The 19,557-nt window shown below is 36.2% G+C and overlaps 1 protein-coding gene across 12 annotated transcripts in view; it reads left to right on the forward strand.

The window, feature by feature from the left end:
- The window catches only part of NfI (Nuclear factor I), a 436,655-nt gene that overhangs the window by 390,798 nt on the left and 26,300 nt on the right, over positions 1-19,557 (forward strand). For 9 of the 12 annotated variants that reach the window (XM_083117283.1, XM_083117282.1, XM_083117284.1 and 6 more), the window contains 5 exons: positions 2,991-3,203; positions 4,291-4,470; positions 12,010-12,209; positions 16,865-16,982; positions 18,070-18,302. In XM_083117283.1, the coding sequence (XP_082973409.1) occupies positions 2,991-3,203; positions 4,291-4,470; positions 12,010-12,209; positions 16,865-16,982; positions 18,070-18,302 (944 nt within the window). The remainder of the gene's footprint in view (positions 1-2,990; positions 3,204-4,290; positions 4,471-12,009; positions 12,210-16,864; positions 16,983-18,069; positions 18,303-19,557) is intronic. The other 3 variants (XM_083117279.1, XM_083117286.1, XM_083117287.1) reach the window with 3 other exon arrangements.

Consider the following 19,557-nt stretch of genomic DNA (forward strand, 5'->3'; position numbering starts at 1 on the left):
ATTTCTTGTACCAATCGTAGACTTGCCGCTGTGACAGACAGGCATCCCCATACTTCGTCTGCATTCTCTGATGAATATCAACCAGTTTCACACCTTCACTCCTTAAAAATCGAATAACTCCATGCTGTTCCTGCTTGGTGCAACTGCGTAGTGGTGAATCAGCTGTTACTCACATCCAACCCCACCTACCGGCACTGCTTCATACTACCAGCTCGGAAAGACGTCAAGGACTGTGTCTGCAAATTTCCAAATACCTAGAAAGAAAAAAAAATATTTTTAATGGCACTTTTGCGGTTTTCATTTGATCCTTCCTCATATGATGTGCTTGCATTGTTCTGTAATACCAATGTGATAGTGATAAATAAGGAATTTTATATGGAAGAAGCTTCATGCTACACTGACATATTTAGATTATTTCTTAAAATTATTGTTAAAAAAATTCTGAAAGTACAGCCCATATGAGTTTGGAGATTCTGGGTGATTATTAATGTAGAATAAATGTATGGTCATAGTTGGCTACATGCAAAGTGTAGGTATGATTGGTGTATGCTTGCATCCAATGCAGCTGATATGCAATATGGGAGTGGATTCCTACAATATTTAGGCTCCTGTTTCACCAAAACAAAAGCTATTCTTTTGAAATGTGTTTTTCATGTGACAGAAAATGAGTTACAGTTTACTTGTGTAGGTCTCCACATAATAAAAATATTGGTCAATAATTTTAAAATTAAATAGCCATGGATGTTGAATGATACCACTGTTGTGGACAGATAGTAGTCAATGGGAGCCATGAAATTTCAATGCCATCTTCCTCCACCCTCACATGAGCTACACATTCAGCAGTGCCAAGTACGTGAGAGCACAAAGGCTTGTTTGTATCTTCCACAGGAGCTTCTCTACATTTACAAGACAACAATTCTTGTATTGCGTGAAACTACTTCTGGGCTGGAGCATTTTTAATTCTTGTTTTCAACAATTCTTTTTGTCACTGTTATAAATTTAATGGTGTGGAGTGAACTCATCTGGGCAATCAAGAACAGTACTGCTTTAGAATCTAGTTTGACAGTTGTGGCTGATGAGAACAGTTTGTTGCAATATTGAAAAAGTATTTATTATATATAATACATCTTATATTTTGTCAAACTAAGCCATCATCTAAGTCATCACCTTCACCCTCTGGGAAACTTCAAACCTTAGAATGACTGCAATATTGTTCCCCAATAATCACCAGCCTTTTAAATTGTTAAGTTCTAGTGCTGAATTACAGAAGTTGTGAATAAAGAACATTCCCTTATTAGGTGATTGGTATAATTCATTCTGTTACTGCATTTTCACTAAAGAAGGAGAGGAAATGCTCCGAACTTATTTGTTCATTTCTGATCCATTAGTAAGATGCATGGCATATCTATTGTTTGAGCTTTATTTAAGTCCACTGCATGCACAGATAGGCCAAACCGGAGGACTGGACCTATGGTTCAAGGTGGTATCTGAAGCACTAGGTACCTCCACCGATTATCAAGCCTTGGACTCTTTGATTACAAGGCAAAAATTTTACCACTACGCTATCAGAGAAGCCCACATATTTATCATATTTAAAGGTAAGGAAGACAGGTGCTGGCATTAAAGTAAGACTTCTGAGATGTTGATATTGATATGTTCCCAATTGATTGATTTGGGATATTTTACTATGCATTTCTGCCACTTTTGGCTAATCATGAAGATGAGGATGAGTGATGATATGGTGAAATTGATGAAGGGACACTTGCAAACAGCCATGCGCAGGGACCTGGGACCCCTGGCATTGTAGTGTGCTGTGTTAACCACTCTGCCATGGAGGTTGGCCATATGCTTCCTGAATTATATGTGCCTGACAAAAAGGAAACTAAATTCTGAAGCAGTGTATGAAAATTGTGGAATTGGTGAATGGACATCAATGCAGGGATAGTGTAGTACAAACAATGGCTTCCACCGAGTTAGCAACTACTTCTGACATGACTGCATGTGTCATGTACCTTTATTGATGTGACCTCTTTGCAATATTTGGAGAGAAGCAAAAACTTCACATCCATATGCACATGCAGAGCACTCTACTTACTTTCAGTTCTCCTACAGGACTGACAAATAATCCACAACACCATCATTAGTATGCTGCCAACTGGCCACAGCTCATACATAGATACATTGGTGTGCGATTTTCAGCACAGTACCTCTACTTGCACTAATTGCAGCTTCAAAATCCATTATTTAATTTAGTTTGTCTAGCTGTTGTGTAGAAGAATTATTGTGTCTGGAACAAGGAAAATGCTGTCAAGAACTACACAGAATTCGAAATCATTGTTGGCATCTACAAATACATATCTGCATTGACAGTTGAGAAAATTTTAAATGTTTCAATAGAGACAATTAAAAAATAGCTGGCATCTTTTGACTTGCAGGTGCCACACTAAAAGTAAAATTTATGTAAACTGATAACATTTCACTATTACTCACAAAACTTTTCACTCTCATTTACAATAGATTGTAAAAATATAGCCGCGGTGGCTCAGTTTATAACGTGTCTGACTACCATGCCAAAGGTACCGGGTTCGAACCCCAGCCGGTTCAAATCCGGGAACTTTTCTAACATTGGAAGCGGCCCCGGCACCCACCCAGCATCGAATAACATGGGTACTTGGGGGAAACCCTGGGGGGTAAAGGCGGTCAAGGGCGTGATGCTGATCACATCACCCCCACTCACGACCGGATCAAGAAAGTGTTGTGCATTACCCCCACACCCCCTATATGCCTTCATGGCGTGGTGCTAAGCACAGGGGAGCACTTTACCTTTTTTGTAAAAATATATTTGTTTCAGCTTTACACATGGAGCTGAAGGTTTTCAGAAATAGATATTAAATTTGCAAGTTTACTTGTTGCATATGTAGTTTGGTTATTAATTTTTTTACCACTACATTCTTTACTATATAAATATTGGTAATCACTTATATCTTCAGGTCCGTTGTCACTGCCTCGTAGCTCCCAGAGCCCTGGAGAACCTCGAAGCAAGCGTTTACGTCGTCTCAGCTCAACAGAGGAAGAAATAGATCTGGGTGCACCTCCTACTGGACGGGATAAAAGTAGTGAAGTTGCATACTATGGGCAAAGTCCAGCTTCACTTTCCAGCCAGGCCTCCAGTTGGCATTCGGATGTCGACCACGGTGGGTTAGGTACTTCTATCTATCTTCTCTTCTTTCTTCTATTCTGCATTTCTGTTACCTCTTAGCATTTATCCCCGCTATTCCCCATGTTTCCTTTCCATATTTCATGTTTTGTGGGGAAGACCCTTCTACGTAAAGCAGGAATTTTATTTTCTTTCCATGAATGATTTCTTGATTCATCTCTGTCAGACCGTGACTATTTGAATCATTCAGTCGTTATGTTACCTGCATCTGCTATTGTTATCTTTTAAAATTGAATGCAGCATGCAAATTTGCCCAAAAACTTTGTATGCTTTTTATCATCAAGTCACTTAGTACTTGTAGAAAGTAAACTACATTCTTGAGATAATTATATATTTTTGCATTTTGTTGCTTTTGAATTTACTTAAAATTGCTGTATTTTGGGAGTAGTTTGTTTTTATACTAATTATTAAGAAATCGGTTATCTCAAGAATAGTACATTGTGTAAAACAGTAGGAGAAACCTATTTTAGCAAGTTGCTTCATGGAACAGTTGGCTAGATTGCTCGCCTGGTTTCTTGTGGTGAGTAAAAGTTATTATATTTTCTATATCTGTCTTCTTCATTATGTTTCTTTACCTTATGTTTTGTAATGAATGCCCTTAATTCATACATCAAGACAGACTTACTTTCTTTTTTTACTTTATTGTATGTGTACATAGTGTGATTAAATGTTTGGCTAAGCCCCGAGCTTGTTCAAAATATGTGCATGGTTGTGATGTGATAGATTATTATGCTCTTTGAAACAAATAGCAATACTTTATTTGGAGGTGATAAAAGTCTGTGCAAGAGCTTTTGATATTAGCCTATAAATAACGGTAATGAAATTAAAACCTTAGTATAGCAAAGTAACAGTGATTTCTCAGCAGTAACTGGTGTTTTTTTAATTGCTAAGAATGGAGTGTTTTTGGAATGACAACAGTTTTTACAATGCTTTTACATGCTTAATAGTCCCATAGAACTACAACAGCCACACTAAAATTTTTCAGAAAAAAAAGAACTGTGAGAGGACGTTGCCTCAGTTTTAGCTTAGTGTAGAATGCAGATGAGAGTCCTTAGTAGAATGATTGCTTGCAGGTCCACCTTCCGTGCATTCACCCCACCTGGTGCATGCTGGGAAGGTTTCGAAGCCTGAGACGTCGAGCTTTTCTCCAGTTTCTAGCGGGGCTCTTCCCTCAGTTAGAACACCCAGTAATGAGGATCCTATGTCTAGTCATGAGAACCGTCGGGCTGTGGTTAGCCCTCGTAGCCGGGAAGGTAGGTGGTGACGGTCATACAGAGCAATGAGTATTCGATCAAATTTGAATCTTTAACTAGTGGGAAGAAGGTTTAATTTTAAGAATATTTTTTTTCGTGGGGTAGAGCATGAATAAGTTGAGATTGTTAAATAGTGCTTACGGGTAATAAGGGACCTGTCAGTTTCTCTGTATGCACCAGGTGACTGGGTGAGAAACCTCTTTAATATAATCTGCAACTCATAGTCAAACCTTTATCCATCAGTCCTTAAGTTTTACCTCTTTTATATTTGCACAGTGTGAAGGCAACTGAGACTGGTTAACCTTGCAAGGTGTCAACCAATGTGTAGTAACCAATCTTAATCCTTTTGTTTCAGTTTACCCCTCCTCATTGCATGATGACAGGCCCATCTGTTAACAGGTACTTCTGTGGTTTGGTGTGGTAGCTGTGTGGTTAAATTGATGTGGTGTTACTCTGGCTGTATCACAGGTTGCTGTTGTCTTGATCTGTGTCACACATAACACAGTTTGAATGAAACTCAGCAAAAGCACAAAATTTAATATTTAGCGGTTGCCTTTGTTTACGAAGGGAACCTCTCAAGTGCTGTGTTTCAGAATGAGTCTCTAAGACAGAGGATATGTATTATGGTGTACATAAACCGATTAAATTGATAGCTGGTTTTTCAGAGAAGCACTTTTAACATTCTCATGGTTTCCTGCTTTTTCTTTAATGACTAACTAATTTTTATCACTTTTTTGCACTTATCTTACTTTTTTATTAAGTAGTTACATATTTTTCTCCTGTGGATAATGTTACTATACAAATACAGCTTTTGCTAGCTTTAAGGTGTAATGTGCTGTGTTGTGTTTGAGCTATTTCTTCTGATAAGGAACTAGTAGGAGATATCGTATCCAGATGAGCAATATAAGAAACTTGACCAATGTGGTTCAGATAATTTCCAAACTGGAAGAAAAATTACATAAGAGATAGATATAATTTTCCATTATTAAAATAAATAACACTTTCCTTTGCATGAATTATTGTTCTCATATATATTCCTAGAGAGAAAGTTCAGTGAATGAATATTTTATGCAGCAAACTTGGAACGTCTTCTAACCTTCTGTTGTAAAGTTTATATGTGAGTGCTGCAAGTGTAGATGAATGGGTAGTCATTGTTCGAGAAACATGTGTGAAAAATATCTTCATAGCAGCCCCTATGTTTCATGACAATGCAGCATAAATGCATTTAAAAAAGTAAATTTTTGTTCATTTTTCTTACTTAACGTCATTTTTTTCTACCTCTTTACTCTTTAGTTTAAATTAGTATACAATAAAATGTAGATACGTAAAGGTACTTACGTTAGTGAGTATTGATTTTAACGAAAACTACGTTTCAGGATTCCATTGATCCCTTCATCAGGTTACCAAACTAGGCCAGTGTAACTACACCTTAGCCACGTCAGATATGACAAGGACTTGGGAATTTATAGTGTGTGGAAAGGAATAGAAAGGAACATTTAGTCATCTGCCATAAAACTGCCATGTTCCCAACTGTAAAACACTGATCTAAAAGGCCATTTGGGCACAAGGCTTAACACATAAACATGTTAAAAGACTTATTTAAAAGCCCGTGTGAACACAGCTTGACACACACAAACACGTTAAAGGTCCCACTTAGATGCACACGTTGGAGGGTTGTGCAATGAAGTAAAATCGATACTCACTAACATAAGTACCTTTTAAGTATCTACATTTTATTGTATACTAACTTATTCAACATGAGTAAGTCGCACGAGCACTAAATATGAATCTTTAGTTTAATCGTGCATAACCTGCAACTTTCATTAGTATATCAATCATTACATTTTACTTAACATAAAACTTAAAATCTTGTGGTGGAAAGAATTCTTGTTTGTATAGAGTATGCCATTCTCTTTCCTTTAATCTCTACAGAAATAAATAGGGTGTTGTTATACCAACATTAGCCTTTCATTAATTTCTACTAGTCTTTTCTTAACTCATCTGCCTAAAAGCAATTAAGCTACCAACAAGAATAGTTTAAAGCAACTGGATATGAGCTACATACACACACACACATATTCTTCATTTACATCTTCAAAAACTTCTCTAATGTGTTACTAGTGGGTTGTCCCCAAGTGACAACTTGCATGGATTGACGAGGAGGAACTCACTTTGCCATATCCACATTAAACCGACGGATGGTACTTACAAGAACGAAAAAATCCATCAGAAGTAAAATTCCTTTAGTTTCCGCAGATGCCCAGTTTCCTCCCAGCATCAACACTTTTTTACACTCCATGTTCAGTTGCATCTACATTCATTCTAGGACAAAAGTTGATAAAACCCATTTCTTTCCCAACCATTATTTATACAAACAATAAAATTGAAAGAATCTGGCCAGGTTTCCACCTACACATGCACACACACATGACAAATTAAAAACTTGAAAATACATATAATTAATTAACACGTGTATGTGTGTGTGTGTGTGTGTGTGTATATATATATATATATATATATATATATATATATATATATATATTGAGAAAATATGTAATAAAAGTAATGTTGTGTGTGACAAGTTGCTTTCTTTGTGGTACAGAAGAAAGTTTTGTATTCCCCATCATCAAAAGAATTTTGGCACTATACAGGAAAACATGCATACTGTTTGGAGAACACAAATAGGTAATGCACTACACATTTAACTATGAAACCTAATTTTCATAAGCATGGGACACATTGGCATGACATCCATCTTTACACAAAAACACTTTTCACAGTATTTTGTGCCAGTAATTTAATAAGCATTTGCCGCCTTTGTATTTTAAGAATTATTATAAAATTTTCAAAACTTGATCCTTTTGCAGAAAGGATCATATTTCAATTCTTGAATGATTCTAAAATATTTTTTGCATATTATTTTGGCCATTTGTTCCATGTAGTTATGTTTTTAAAAAAGAAAACATCTCACACATATACATCTTAGCATAGACTGTTTACAAGTTTTCCAGTCTGTGTCTTTTATCTTTTCATTATTCAGTTGGTGCTTCAGGTATCTGAAATCCATGTCATGCATGTGTTTTGTCAAAGAATGAAGTTATACAGATTTGTGTATGTTTATGCATAGAAATGTGTGTGTTTGTGTGTGTGTGTGTGTAGAAGTGGGATGAAGGGTGTAGTATCATTGTGGCTTCACGCATTGAATTGTCAATTCATGATCTTGCCACTGAGGTTTCCAGATTCAAACTCAGCCTAGGCATGGACATTTCGTTCTGAGTGTCTCTTAATTATTTTTATCCAGTCATCATTCATACTCACTGGCATAGTCAAAAGTGTCAGAAAAGTGATCTAAAATAAGAAAAAACACAAATACAAATTGAATTTCACTGCATCTACATGTATGAATGCAAGGAAAATCAACAACATGATTTGTGAATCACATTTGAGGTATTGCCTACTTTGTGGCTTAAAATACAGTTCCATTTTTTGGAAACTGTTTCTTCTCAAAATAAATAAATCTTTATTATTATGATTATTGTTCTATGCAGATGGTATGTACTGTAATATGATGTCTTGCTATTTTATCACAACACACCAAGATTAATGAAACCCCAATGAAAAAAGTATTTTCCAATTGATACACATCTGTGTTGCATGAGAATTTTAAAATTTCACTATTTCATATGATGGCTACACTAATTTGTGTAAAGTTTTTGGTGTGTACGTGTGTGCTGTGATGTGAGATTTGGACCAAAAGGAATGAATTTGTTGAATATGTCATTAAATAAGCTTCAGTGTTATCCAGAAATATGTAATTGTATGTTAAGTACCCTTCCATCCATTGTTTATTCAGTTATAATGCCTAATCTTCTTTTATACTTCTTTCTTCTTAAAATTTTGTAGAGATTGCATTTGTCATTGCATATAAATTTCAGAAACCTTTCAAAATGTTGATATGTGAAAAATTCTATCAAAATGTAAAATATAAAAATATAAAATTCCATAAAAATTTCTATCTATGAAAGATTAGATAATAGGAATTGTAGCTTTAACGGCAATGTGATTCAAACAAGTGTTCTCAGGTTATCAGCCAGGTTAAGTCAGCATTTACTACCAATGTTATAAGCACATACAATATATTGTTGTTGTAAACATCAATGTAACCTGAGAATACTTGTTTGAAAAGATTGGATATCCTGGGTTTGAATCTTTACAAATAACTCTCATCTGTTCATTTGGAATAAGATTCATATTAGGTAAAACCTTCTGTAAGGTTAGTTTATATTTAAAATATATTCATATAAGAGCTTTAATACACGTTCAAGGGATGCCACATTTATATTTACTATTTCTTTAATAGTTGGTACACTAAAAACCTTGACAGTGGGTTTTAAAATACTAAGACAACTAACAATATTATTAAGACACCCGATTAGCATCACTTTATCTTGATACTTCAAATGTAAATAATAGTCCCTCCCTTCCTGGTTTTAAATGAAACAGTATATTAATTATATTTAAAATGAAATTATTCAATAACTTGTTACTGAAGTAATATCAGATAGTCTGGAATGCAATAGAATTTTATTGACATTTTCCGATATATTCTCATATTACATTCAAGATTATATTTGTATTGCACACATCTGGATATGGTGTTATTCTACTACTAGCTCCTTTGTGTAAATGATAAAACTGGTTTTAATTGTCTATTTGAAAGAATCTAGTTAATTTAACTGAGCGAATTTTACTACGTTCCATAACTTTTCAAAAATTTTGTGTGGAGTTATGTGCAGTTAAAAATAAATTGAATGGATGTTTATAATAGCTTCTTTGATCTGGAAAAGCAGTTTTTTTGTCAAAACATAATAGAATCATTATAGACAGTTGGGACATTGGGTATCATTTCCTTTTTTGCCTGTTATAGTTGTTTAAGAAGCAAGCAAGTGTAACATCTTGCATTGACATTTGCATGCAACATATGTTGAGCTTAAAGCCATGAGGTAGTACATATCCATTAGATCTAAAGGAGAACCACATTTTATCCTTATTTAATTGCATAAAATAAGTGTTTCATCTCTACACATCTTTCACAATTCGAGTTTCATTCATATTTATTGTCAATCTTCATGCACCAAAATATATGTAATGTGTTTTCTCTGTTTATTGTGTGTGTGTGTGTGTGTGTGTGTGCGTGTGAGAGAGAGAAAGTGTGAATTTGCTTATAAAAGGAACATTGTGTGTGAGAATGAGCCACAGATTTTGTGTATGTGTGTGTGTGCATATGCTGAAGATAAATGTTGAATTTATGTTTTGTGTTTATTATATGTATGTAACCTTTATGTCTTTAATGTATTACTATGCTTCTCTCTTTGTGAGTTTTAAATGTAATTGTTATTGTGTAAGGTCATTCTCGGAACTTATTTTTGCAAAGTCAACTTATACGGCTACAGGATTAAATGAATTTTCAGATTTACTTTTATTAAAGATGTATCAGTCATTTAATTATCTTATGAATTCAGTTTGCCAATTAAGTTTTAATTTTTCTGCAGACATTTATAATGTTAACTACAAGTTGACCGTATTTCTATTTTCAAAACCCTTAATTCTGTTCATGTTATTAAGTATCATTTGTTGTAATAATACAATAAAACTCCCTCGTTAATGGTCTCTGCTTCCTTATATTTGTAATTATTAGTAATCATTATATAACGTATTCACTTCTAGAGGTTAATAGTGTATTGAACATTAACAGAAGGCTGCACTGTTCATTAACCATAAATTCCATTAAAATATAACATGCTAAAATAGTGTAAAGCATGCTAACCATCAATAACTGCAATACTTGATATATACATACTACACTTTTTGGTCACAATGTAATGTTCAAGATTTGGTTCCTAGCTAGCCTTTCCCATCCAACATTTCATATTTAATCCAAAACATATTATTATGCTACAAGAACACATCTGTACTGAAGTATTTTGTCCACTTCATTTCCTTCTTATGTTCAAATCAATAGATATCGGACAAAGTAACTTATTCCCAGTGGAGGATGTGTATTCTAATGCATTCTTTGCAACTTGACCAACTTTTTGATAATTTCCTCAATTTTGAGTTGACTAATTTGGATTGAAAGTATCAGTGTCACTGGGAGTAATAAATTTCCGAAACGGTATACTGAGAATTGAATGTGAATTTTGAATGAATTTTTCTAAGAAATCGAAAACAAAAACTGCAGTGTGACGATGTTTTCCAAAACAGTACCATCTAGAAATGTTAAAATATTTGCTTAACTCCTATTTATCAGAGAAGCAGAAGACATAGTGTAAAGTGAGACACTACAATTGATTCATTTACACTTTGCTATTAAAATTTAACCATCCAAGCACATATTTTCTCTTCAGTGAATTACCACTGTAGAAGATCTCACAGAGCTTTGATCTTTCATTTGAAACTTTTAAGTCCTTTGACCATTGAAACCAGGAAACAATATTATAGTTTTCAGAGCAAATAGTTCAAATTTCAATAGTTGAAACTTAGGTATTATTCACACATTTGTAACAGGTTCAGGGTGTCCTGGATGTTGATGTAGCCAATGTTACCTCTTTGTAATCAAGGGGTCCCAGGTTCGATTTTTAGTGGGTGCACTTTAAACAGCACGTTCAGTCCCAATTGGCCTGTCTGTGTGTAAAGTGGGCTTAAAACAAAATGAAAACAAAGAAGACAGGTTCATTATATGGTGCAGTGGTAGCATTGTTGCCTCGCAATCATGGGGTCCTGGGTTTGATACCCGGTGGATCCCACTTTAAACTATAGATCCAGTCCTGATTAGCCTTACTGTGCATAAAGTGGACTTAAAACAACAAATCAATCAATCAATCAAGGTTCATTATATGGTCCATTGAAATTAGGGAAAGAAGCTGAGCTTACATATTCATTTGAAATTCTACATTAAGAATACATTGCGGTTTTGTTTTAACAATAATTGAAATTGTAGCTTTGTTGTTGTTTCATATGTGGATTTTTATTGGTGTTTTGACATTACTTCCACACATACCATCTTCAGAATTACTTGTTTTGTAATAAGAACTATTCTGAAGAAGAATATTGAGGAACATGTTAAAATACTAAAGAAAACTACCTATTGAAACAAAATAAATTGCTAAGTTTTATTTTGAACTTTATCATTGAGCAGGTTTGTATGTGTATATTTCTAGTATATGGATAAAGTAATGTAATGCTCTTCTCTTTATATCAAACAGAAGAGCACTACATTATTCCAGAAATTCAAATTTATTAATAGTTTTCTTTTCTAAATTAACCAATACATCATTGTAGGGTAGATATTTTAGTGTATTTTATTGGCCATAAAGGCATTTTTTCATATACAATATACTATTGTAACTTCTGTAATATATTTTATTTGTTTATCTTGTAAACACTTGTTCTACTTTTTTATTGTTATTAGAAGCATAATTCACAATTTAATAATACCCTTTGCATATGTGCATACTTTTATGTTTATGTATTTTATAGGTTTGCCTCCACAGCACAGTTCTGTGTCATCTATAGCCTCATCTAGCATTAGTAGCGGCCCATCTGCAAGTTACTATCAACAGACCCCTGACCAGTCACAGCATAGTCCTAACAAGTATCCAGAGAATGGCCATGATACATTGTCAGATTTTGTAACATTTGTTTGTCAAGAGGCAGAAAATACACAGCAGGGTTCACAGGTTTGTGAGGATATATATTCCTTGTGTTAGCATTTATACTGTCCTTACTAAATGTAATTTTGTGTTGTTCAAGGGCAGTGCTTGATTCATTATATTAGCTTAGATTCACTGTGTGGTAATGTAAGGTACAGTTTAATTTTTTAAAAATTCAACACTAAAACTAGAAATGGAGTCAGTTAATTGTCATAATGATTATCATCCAACAATTGTGTTTTAGAATAACAGCTTATTGGTAAATTTCCAGTAAATTCACCCATTTGGTATGCCTGCAAATAGTGTGTACCTAGGAAAGTTCTATAAGTTTGTCATATAAAGGGTGTTTCATAAAGTGCGCAGTTTTTAAAAATACAATAACTCGGCCAAAATTGCATGAAAGTTGACATTTTTATTTTTATTATTTTACACATCCACTACGATTTAATAATTGAAAATTGAAAAGTTTCCTGCATATGCCTGTATGCGATTTAAAAGTGAAAAATGATGTCTGGCATATGTCCACCTCCGTTTTGTAAGCAGGCAGTAACTCGATCTGTGAAGTTCACCATGACTCTTGTGCAGATATCTCTGACGATTGAACCAATTACCTGTTTGATTTCCCTCTTCAATTCGGAGATTGTTTGAGGTTTGTTCATGTACACTTGTGATTTCACATAACCCCATAAAAAGAAATCACATGGGGTGAGGTCACAAGACCTTGGAAGCCACTCCTGGTCACCACGAAGTGAGATCACGTGGCCAGGAAACTTTTCTTGCAGTAAGGTTATTGTCTCGTTGGATGTGTGGCAGGTAGCCCCGTCCAGCTGATTAATTTAGTTTATTTTACTTCGCGTTTTGTTTCTCTTGGCTAATTTGCGAAGATGGGGATGAGTGATGAAATGATGAAATTGATGAATGGACATTCACAAACAACCAAGCCCTAGCGGGATTCAAACCCGGGACTCTTGGCATCGCAGCACAATATGCTAACCGCTCGGCCACAGGGTCCGGCCTGTCCTGCTGAAACCACATACTCATGGTATCCAGTTCATCCAGAGCAGGCCACACAAAATTTCTGATCATGTCCCAATAATGAGGACCATTTACCATAACTGCATTTTCGTTCCCATCTTCAAAGAAGAAGGACCAATCACACTTCCTGACCAAAATCCACCAAACTCTGACACGTAGCGAACCCCTGGATCACTCTGGGGTTTTATATACCCCAAATGCGGCAATTCTGTTAACAAATCCTGAGAGGTGGAAATGTGCCTCGTCACTGAAGATTACTTTTCTTGCAAAATTCCCGTCCTCTTCTTGTTTTGTCACAAACCACTGTGTAAAATTTATTCGTTTCGCATGATCGGTTGCTTTGATCTCTTGCATCAACTGAACCTTGTAAGGGTACATATGAAGGTCTTCTTTCAGTATTCGTTGCTCTGAGGATACCAATATTACCAACTGATGTGAACGACGGTGAAGTGACTTCGAGGGGCGAACATTCACACTGTCTTGCACTACTGCAATGTTTTCATCTGTGCGATGACTACGTTTTCGCCCAGGCGAATTTATGGTTGCAACTGACCCGGATATCTCGAATTTCTTCATCAACCTCCTAACTGTTGTTGCAGGGGGCATTGTTACGTCCGAAGATCACGTGAAGATTACGAACTGTCTGTGCATAAGACTCCCCATTTCTGTAATGTGTTTTCAAGATAACGACGCGTTGCTCGATAGTGAACCACTCCATGGCAACTAAACTGAATAAATGCCAACAAATTGCTCAAGTAATAATTGGACTGATCAGAGATTACGAAAATGATCAGAACAGTGTTGCCAACCTTCAAACAAAAAAATGACAAGCGATTTAAAAACTGCGCACTTTATGAAACACCCTTTATAATACTGAAATGTACGGTGTGTGTATATGTACACACATGGGCTGGAAATTTAATAGTGATCATCAGTGCTGAAGGAGAATGTTGATAGGTGTGATCCAGACCATATTGACACATACAAAGCCAAACTTTCCCCTCATCTGGTGTCATGGGCTTTGCCCTGCCATGTGATACACACACACAGTAATGTTATGCAGTCGGTGCAGAGCATGCAGTTGGTGGCGCAACATGTTTTCCAAGTCAAAGCAGCATTCCTGGCTGGAAATTAAAACTGCGAGGAGCTTTACCACAAGGGTGTGCTACCAGGAACTAGTAGAAGCCTGTGAGTGAAATGAAATTATGTGTGTGAAATAGGTTGTAGTAATTTGTGAAATAGTAGTTTAGGTTGACATTCATTCTCAGAGTGGAGGGTGTGTCCCCCCTTCCAGACATCCAGAATGCCTTCAAGCAGGGACATAAAAGCATGTGTTATGAACCTAAGACTGAGTGACCTGCCATTACGGATGCACAAGCAGAGGCTGTGTGTGCCTAGCTAATCGGTTACACAACCATCCTGAAAATTCTTAAGGAAATGCAGAAAATTGTAACATTCTGTGTTCCACACATGCTGCTGAAGATTGAAACTTGACAGTGGTATGTATGAGCCTGCAGGATATGAATTCTATGACGAGTCATCACCTTGATGAAGCAGGGCAAGTTTGTACGAGATGCAACTGAAATGTCAATCTAACGAGGGGATTCTACATGTCCGATCTCCACGCTCTTGAAAGTCATGCTTCTTGCTGCATGTGATTGTGACAATGTGATCCTTACTCACCACCAAAGGACAAAGCGTTACTGCTGCGTACTATGCAGTTCTTGCAAGGAAACCTGCATGAAGTATTGTGGAAGAAACAGCATCACTTTGACCACTCATTACGATGGCTTGTGTTGTCTCTGACTTGCTCGTAACTTGCAGTTGGTAAGTGCTGTACCATGCTTCATACTCTACCAGTCTCCAACCCTTTGATTTATTCTCTCAACTCAAGGAAACCATCAAGGCATTTATTTCCCACATAGTTCCCAACATATACATCTATCTGTGACAACACGTCTGGGGCTGGTGGTGGTATTATAAAGCTACCAGCTAAAGTGTCATGGGTAATGTTTGGAGACTATATTGATTGAAGAACTCTAAAAATGATTCTGTGCTATGCCTTTCATGTGCTTACATGTGCCATTGTGATCACCTTTAAACTTCCAACCCCTGCACATGTGTGTGTGTGTGGGATGATCAATACTTAGGCACATGTTGCCTGTGTCTGTTGACAAACTTTGTTAGTCCTGTTAGTATTGCCAACTAAGGTGATATGTCCCTAAAATTGCACTTTTTTACTTAACCCATATAACCGTCAGTCCCAAACCCATCATCAAATGCAGAACTTGACCCATATTGGTTGCAGTTGAAATCTAATTTTGACCTGTCAATAGTTTCTTTCACATTTTTCTCAACCAAAAGTGGCATTCTGGAAAAAAAAAATAATGCTGACTTCTGCCATTGATTAATTTATAGAATTTCCTTTATGAAGTAAACTGATAATATTAAGTATTAAAAAAACATTTCAGTTTATGAAAGTCTCACTGCAGAAAATCTGGTGTAAATATCTCTTGTTGTTTTCATGTTATAAGTGAGCGAAGTTTGGGTTTCATTGCTTTTGAAGCACACTGTATAAAGATTAATGAAATTGTCTATCTGATATGCAGTGGATTATTTGTCCTCCTTACCTTACATGGTTCTCTCCAGTGGTGTACTGGTAATGTGACCTTGTAATCAAGGGGTTCCAGGTTGGATACCCAGCAAAGGCGCATAGTGGTTCAGGTCCTACTTGAAACTGTATGTTCAGTACAGGTTAGCCTATCTGTGCACAGAGTGGCCTTAAAACAAAACTAAAATAAACAAACCCAATACTTTGTAGCATGCTTATTGGTTTTCATGAACAAGATAATACAATAGACAAGGGAATTTTTTCAAGGTTTTGGAATCATGGTATATTGAAAAACAAATGTGCAATTCAAGTGCATGCCCCAAACATATTGACAATATTTTATTGCTAGGGGTTGATACATATTTTCAGATTTTTGTACCATAGTCAGTAATTAAGACAGCATAATAGGAATGATAAAACTAATTAAGTATTATTTGATTGTGCTAAACTTATACATCAATCTGTAATACAGTGGAACCTTGATAACTCGAACTTGAGGGGGAAAAAAATCGAGGTATCAAGAATTTTGACTTACCAGGGTTCGAGTTATGTAGGGACAAAATCGCCGACTTCGAGTTACTACACTTAGACTTATTGAGGTCCGTGGGTCTGAAACTTCGAGTTATAGAGGTGATTAGAATTTAACTTCGACTCATAAAGGTTTTCCATAGTCTACCTTCGAGTTATTGAGCTCGAACGGCATCCCATAAACTGTACAAAAATTCTTCTTATAAAGGTTTTATTCGAGTTGTTGAGGTTCGAGTTATCAAGGTTCCACTGTATTTGACCTTTTTTTTTCTTGAAAGGAAAGTAAATATAATTGTCCCTTTTTTTTTAATTTTATTTATTTCTTTTTGCTTTGTGCAAGCAAAGTAAATGCAATGGTAGAGATTGATTATTTTGAATTGATGAAATTAATTAGTGACAGACTCAAAGAGTTTAATTGTATATTTATTAAGCAAAGGTGATAGATAAGTAGCTAGAATGAATAATGAAATAATTTCTGATGGAAGTGTATGCTTGTTCTCTTTTACAGTCTCAGCCAACTACATCACGAAGTCCATCCAAACTATCTCAGTACTATCCAAGTTCAATGCTTCCTCCTCCCCCTCCACCTCCAATGGCAAGACCAGTAGCAATTATACGATCCACAGGTAAGACTTCATTTTACTGTTTTTTTTTTCTCTTGCTGTAACAGTAGTTTTCATCATAGTCAATGGAGACTAAAATGAATGTTTGGAATCAATAATTCTAATTTTCTACATTGAATTAGTTCTGTGGATGAGTTACACTTGACTGTGTGTTGCCTTGTACGTTGATTTTGAAGAGTTCTCTCTCTGTACAGATTTCTGCCTCATAATTTTCAATTCTGCTGAACTAATTTTGCATAATTACTTAATTTATACAGGCTATTTTGCCAGATAGTCAGATAGAAACAGAACATGTGAGTCACAGCATTTCTTGGTGGGTGCGAATGTAGCCCCATTTGCAGTAAGTACTGAAAATGTTCCTCACCAACATCTGCATGCGCTCTATTGATTGATTAGTATTATTTTAATTCGCTTTTCTGTCACTTTTGGCTAATTGTGAAGATGAGGATGAATGGATGAAAAGATGAAATGGATGAGGAGACAATCACAAACATATAGGAACAACACTGGCTGTGTATCCAGATGCCAGAGCCTTCCTAGTCTGCAAAATACAGTCCAGGCTGTAGTACGTGGATGTGAGATTGACATTTGTATGTTGCACAAACTCGATCGTGACATTCCATGTTATCAAGAGTCCTCTGCAGATTGTCTTCACCAATAGTCTGGTGCTTTTCTTACCCCAAACATCTCCTAAAAATCATGTTATGTTACCTTTAGAGACTTTCTCATAAACCATTCACAAGAAACACCCTCTGGACAATTATATATACAGCCATCATAAATAATGTTCAGTGACTCGGTAAAACACATGCACATTGCCACTTGACAGAAATAGTGCCCCTCAACATCTGGTCACATTTCAAAAGGATTAAGGTCACAAAGCATCTTGATTTGATGTACAGTAGTGTGTGGATAAAAATATAGTTGGTTCTTTAGGGGTACTAGTGGAACACTCTGTTTCTCTCATTTTCCAGTGACTTGTTTTTTACAATGGGGCATCAAACGTATGATGGGCCTTTGTTATTGCTACTGCCCCAGTGCACTAACCAGTACTCTAAAATAAAATAATAATGATATTTGTATGTTTCAGAGGATTTGACTGTCACAGCAGCCAATTCCCCACCAACCTCCAGTACACCTCCAATGGGGGAGCCATCTCCACGTGATGGACGAGGGCCACCATTAAGTCCTTCTCCTCCTGCAAGTTCAGCTAGCAGTCAAGGACAACCCACAGATGTTGCCCCAACAAGAACTGTAGTCACCAGTCCTTTTTCTGTAACACGAGAATATGCATTCGCTCATATTCATCCTCAACCAGGGCAGGTAAGAGAATGAAAATTTGAAATCATCTAAATGTTTGGAGTAAATTACCTGGGACTAACATTTTGTTTTGAACCTGCAAAGATACCATGTTTCCATTTTGTCCTAAATTTGCTCTTTTTAGTGTTTGTGATGAGTAATTTATTTAGAATTTAACTAAGGGAGCTTTGAGATCCAAATCACAAGCAACAAAGTGCCATGAGCCCCTCCACTTCTCATTTGCACCAACAAACCAAGCCAACATGATGCACACTCTTGAGAAAACTGCCAAGTCTGAGTGACCTGCATGTGACAAGAGTCACGTGCAACTTGTTGTTTCACTTCAGTATGAAAGATTGCTTTTATTTCTGTAGGTTTATTTCCCAATGACAAGTGTCACTCGTCACTTCAGCCAGAAGGCTCCCTAAAGATAAACAGTTTTTTACAGGAGTGCTGAATGTATATTTTCACATGAAATATTCATAAATCAGGTGTATGTAAGTAATTTTATGGAGCATGCTTAGGGGTGTTGGTGGTGTGTGGGTAAATAAATTATTATATGTAACCACAAGCGTCAGATAACTTGAATCCCCTTCTATCCTAGATTACTGACAGTGCTAATTCCACTCCCAAGAAAAAAATACCTGTACTATATTTGCAAGTCAAGCTTCACTGTAAATTTTCAAAATTGTAACAATTCACTTACAAAATTTGCTAACGTATAGTAGAAAAAAGTTTCACGTGTACTATTATCCTATTCTGAATATGTAAGCATATTCATTGTCAGTTGTATGCGATAATGGTAACTGACCCATCTCCCACCACCAATTACCTGGTGTCATCCTATAGATCGACCACAAGGAAAAAAACCTTGGGACGAAAAGTCCCCGCGCAGCTTTCCCTTCTTCCCTCCACCTCGGGCCATAAGGAAACATGGTCCACTCTCCCCCTCCCCTACTCACGGGGGTACGGTGCACAGGAGTCACTGGTCTGCGCAGGTTGTTTTGCTCGTGGTTCCACTATAGCCACCACAACCTTTGTTAATGAAGGTAGTGGTCCTTCAAAATTAATCAGACAATCAACAAAAACAGCAGCGTGGAAATACAAAACTTTACCTATGCAATCAGCCTTATGTTTTTAACCAACCCACAGTATATCCTCATCAAATTCAACTCTCAAGATGATAAACTGCTTCCTTTGTTAGTTGCTTGCTTGAAGTAGGCCCCCAGTAAGCCTCTACAAATCATGTGCTGATAAATTAGACTGCAGGCTTCTTCCA

The sequence above is a fragment of the Lepisma saccharinum genome, chromosome 2 (assembly GCF_977018435.1).
Source record: "Lepisma saccharinum chromosome 2, izLepSacc3.1, whole genome shotgun sequence".
In the NCBI taxonomy this organism is placed as follows: domain Eukaryota; kingdom Metazoa; phylum Arthropoda; class Insecta; order Zygentoma; family Lepismatidae; genus Lepisma; species Lepisma saccharinum.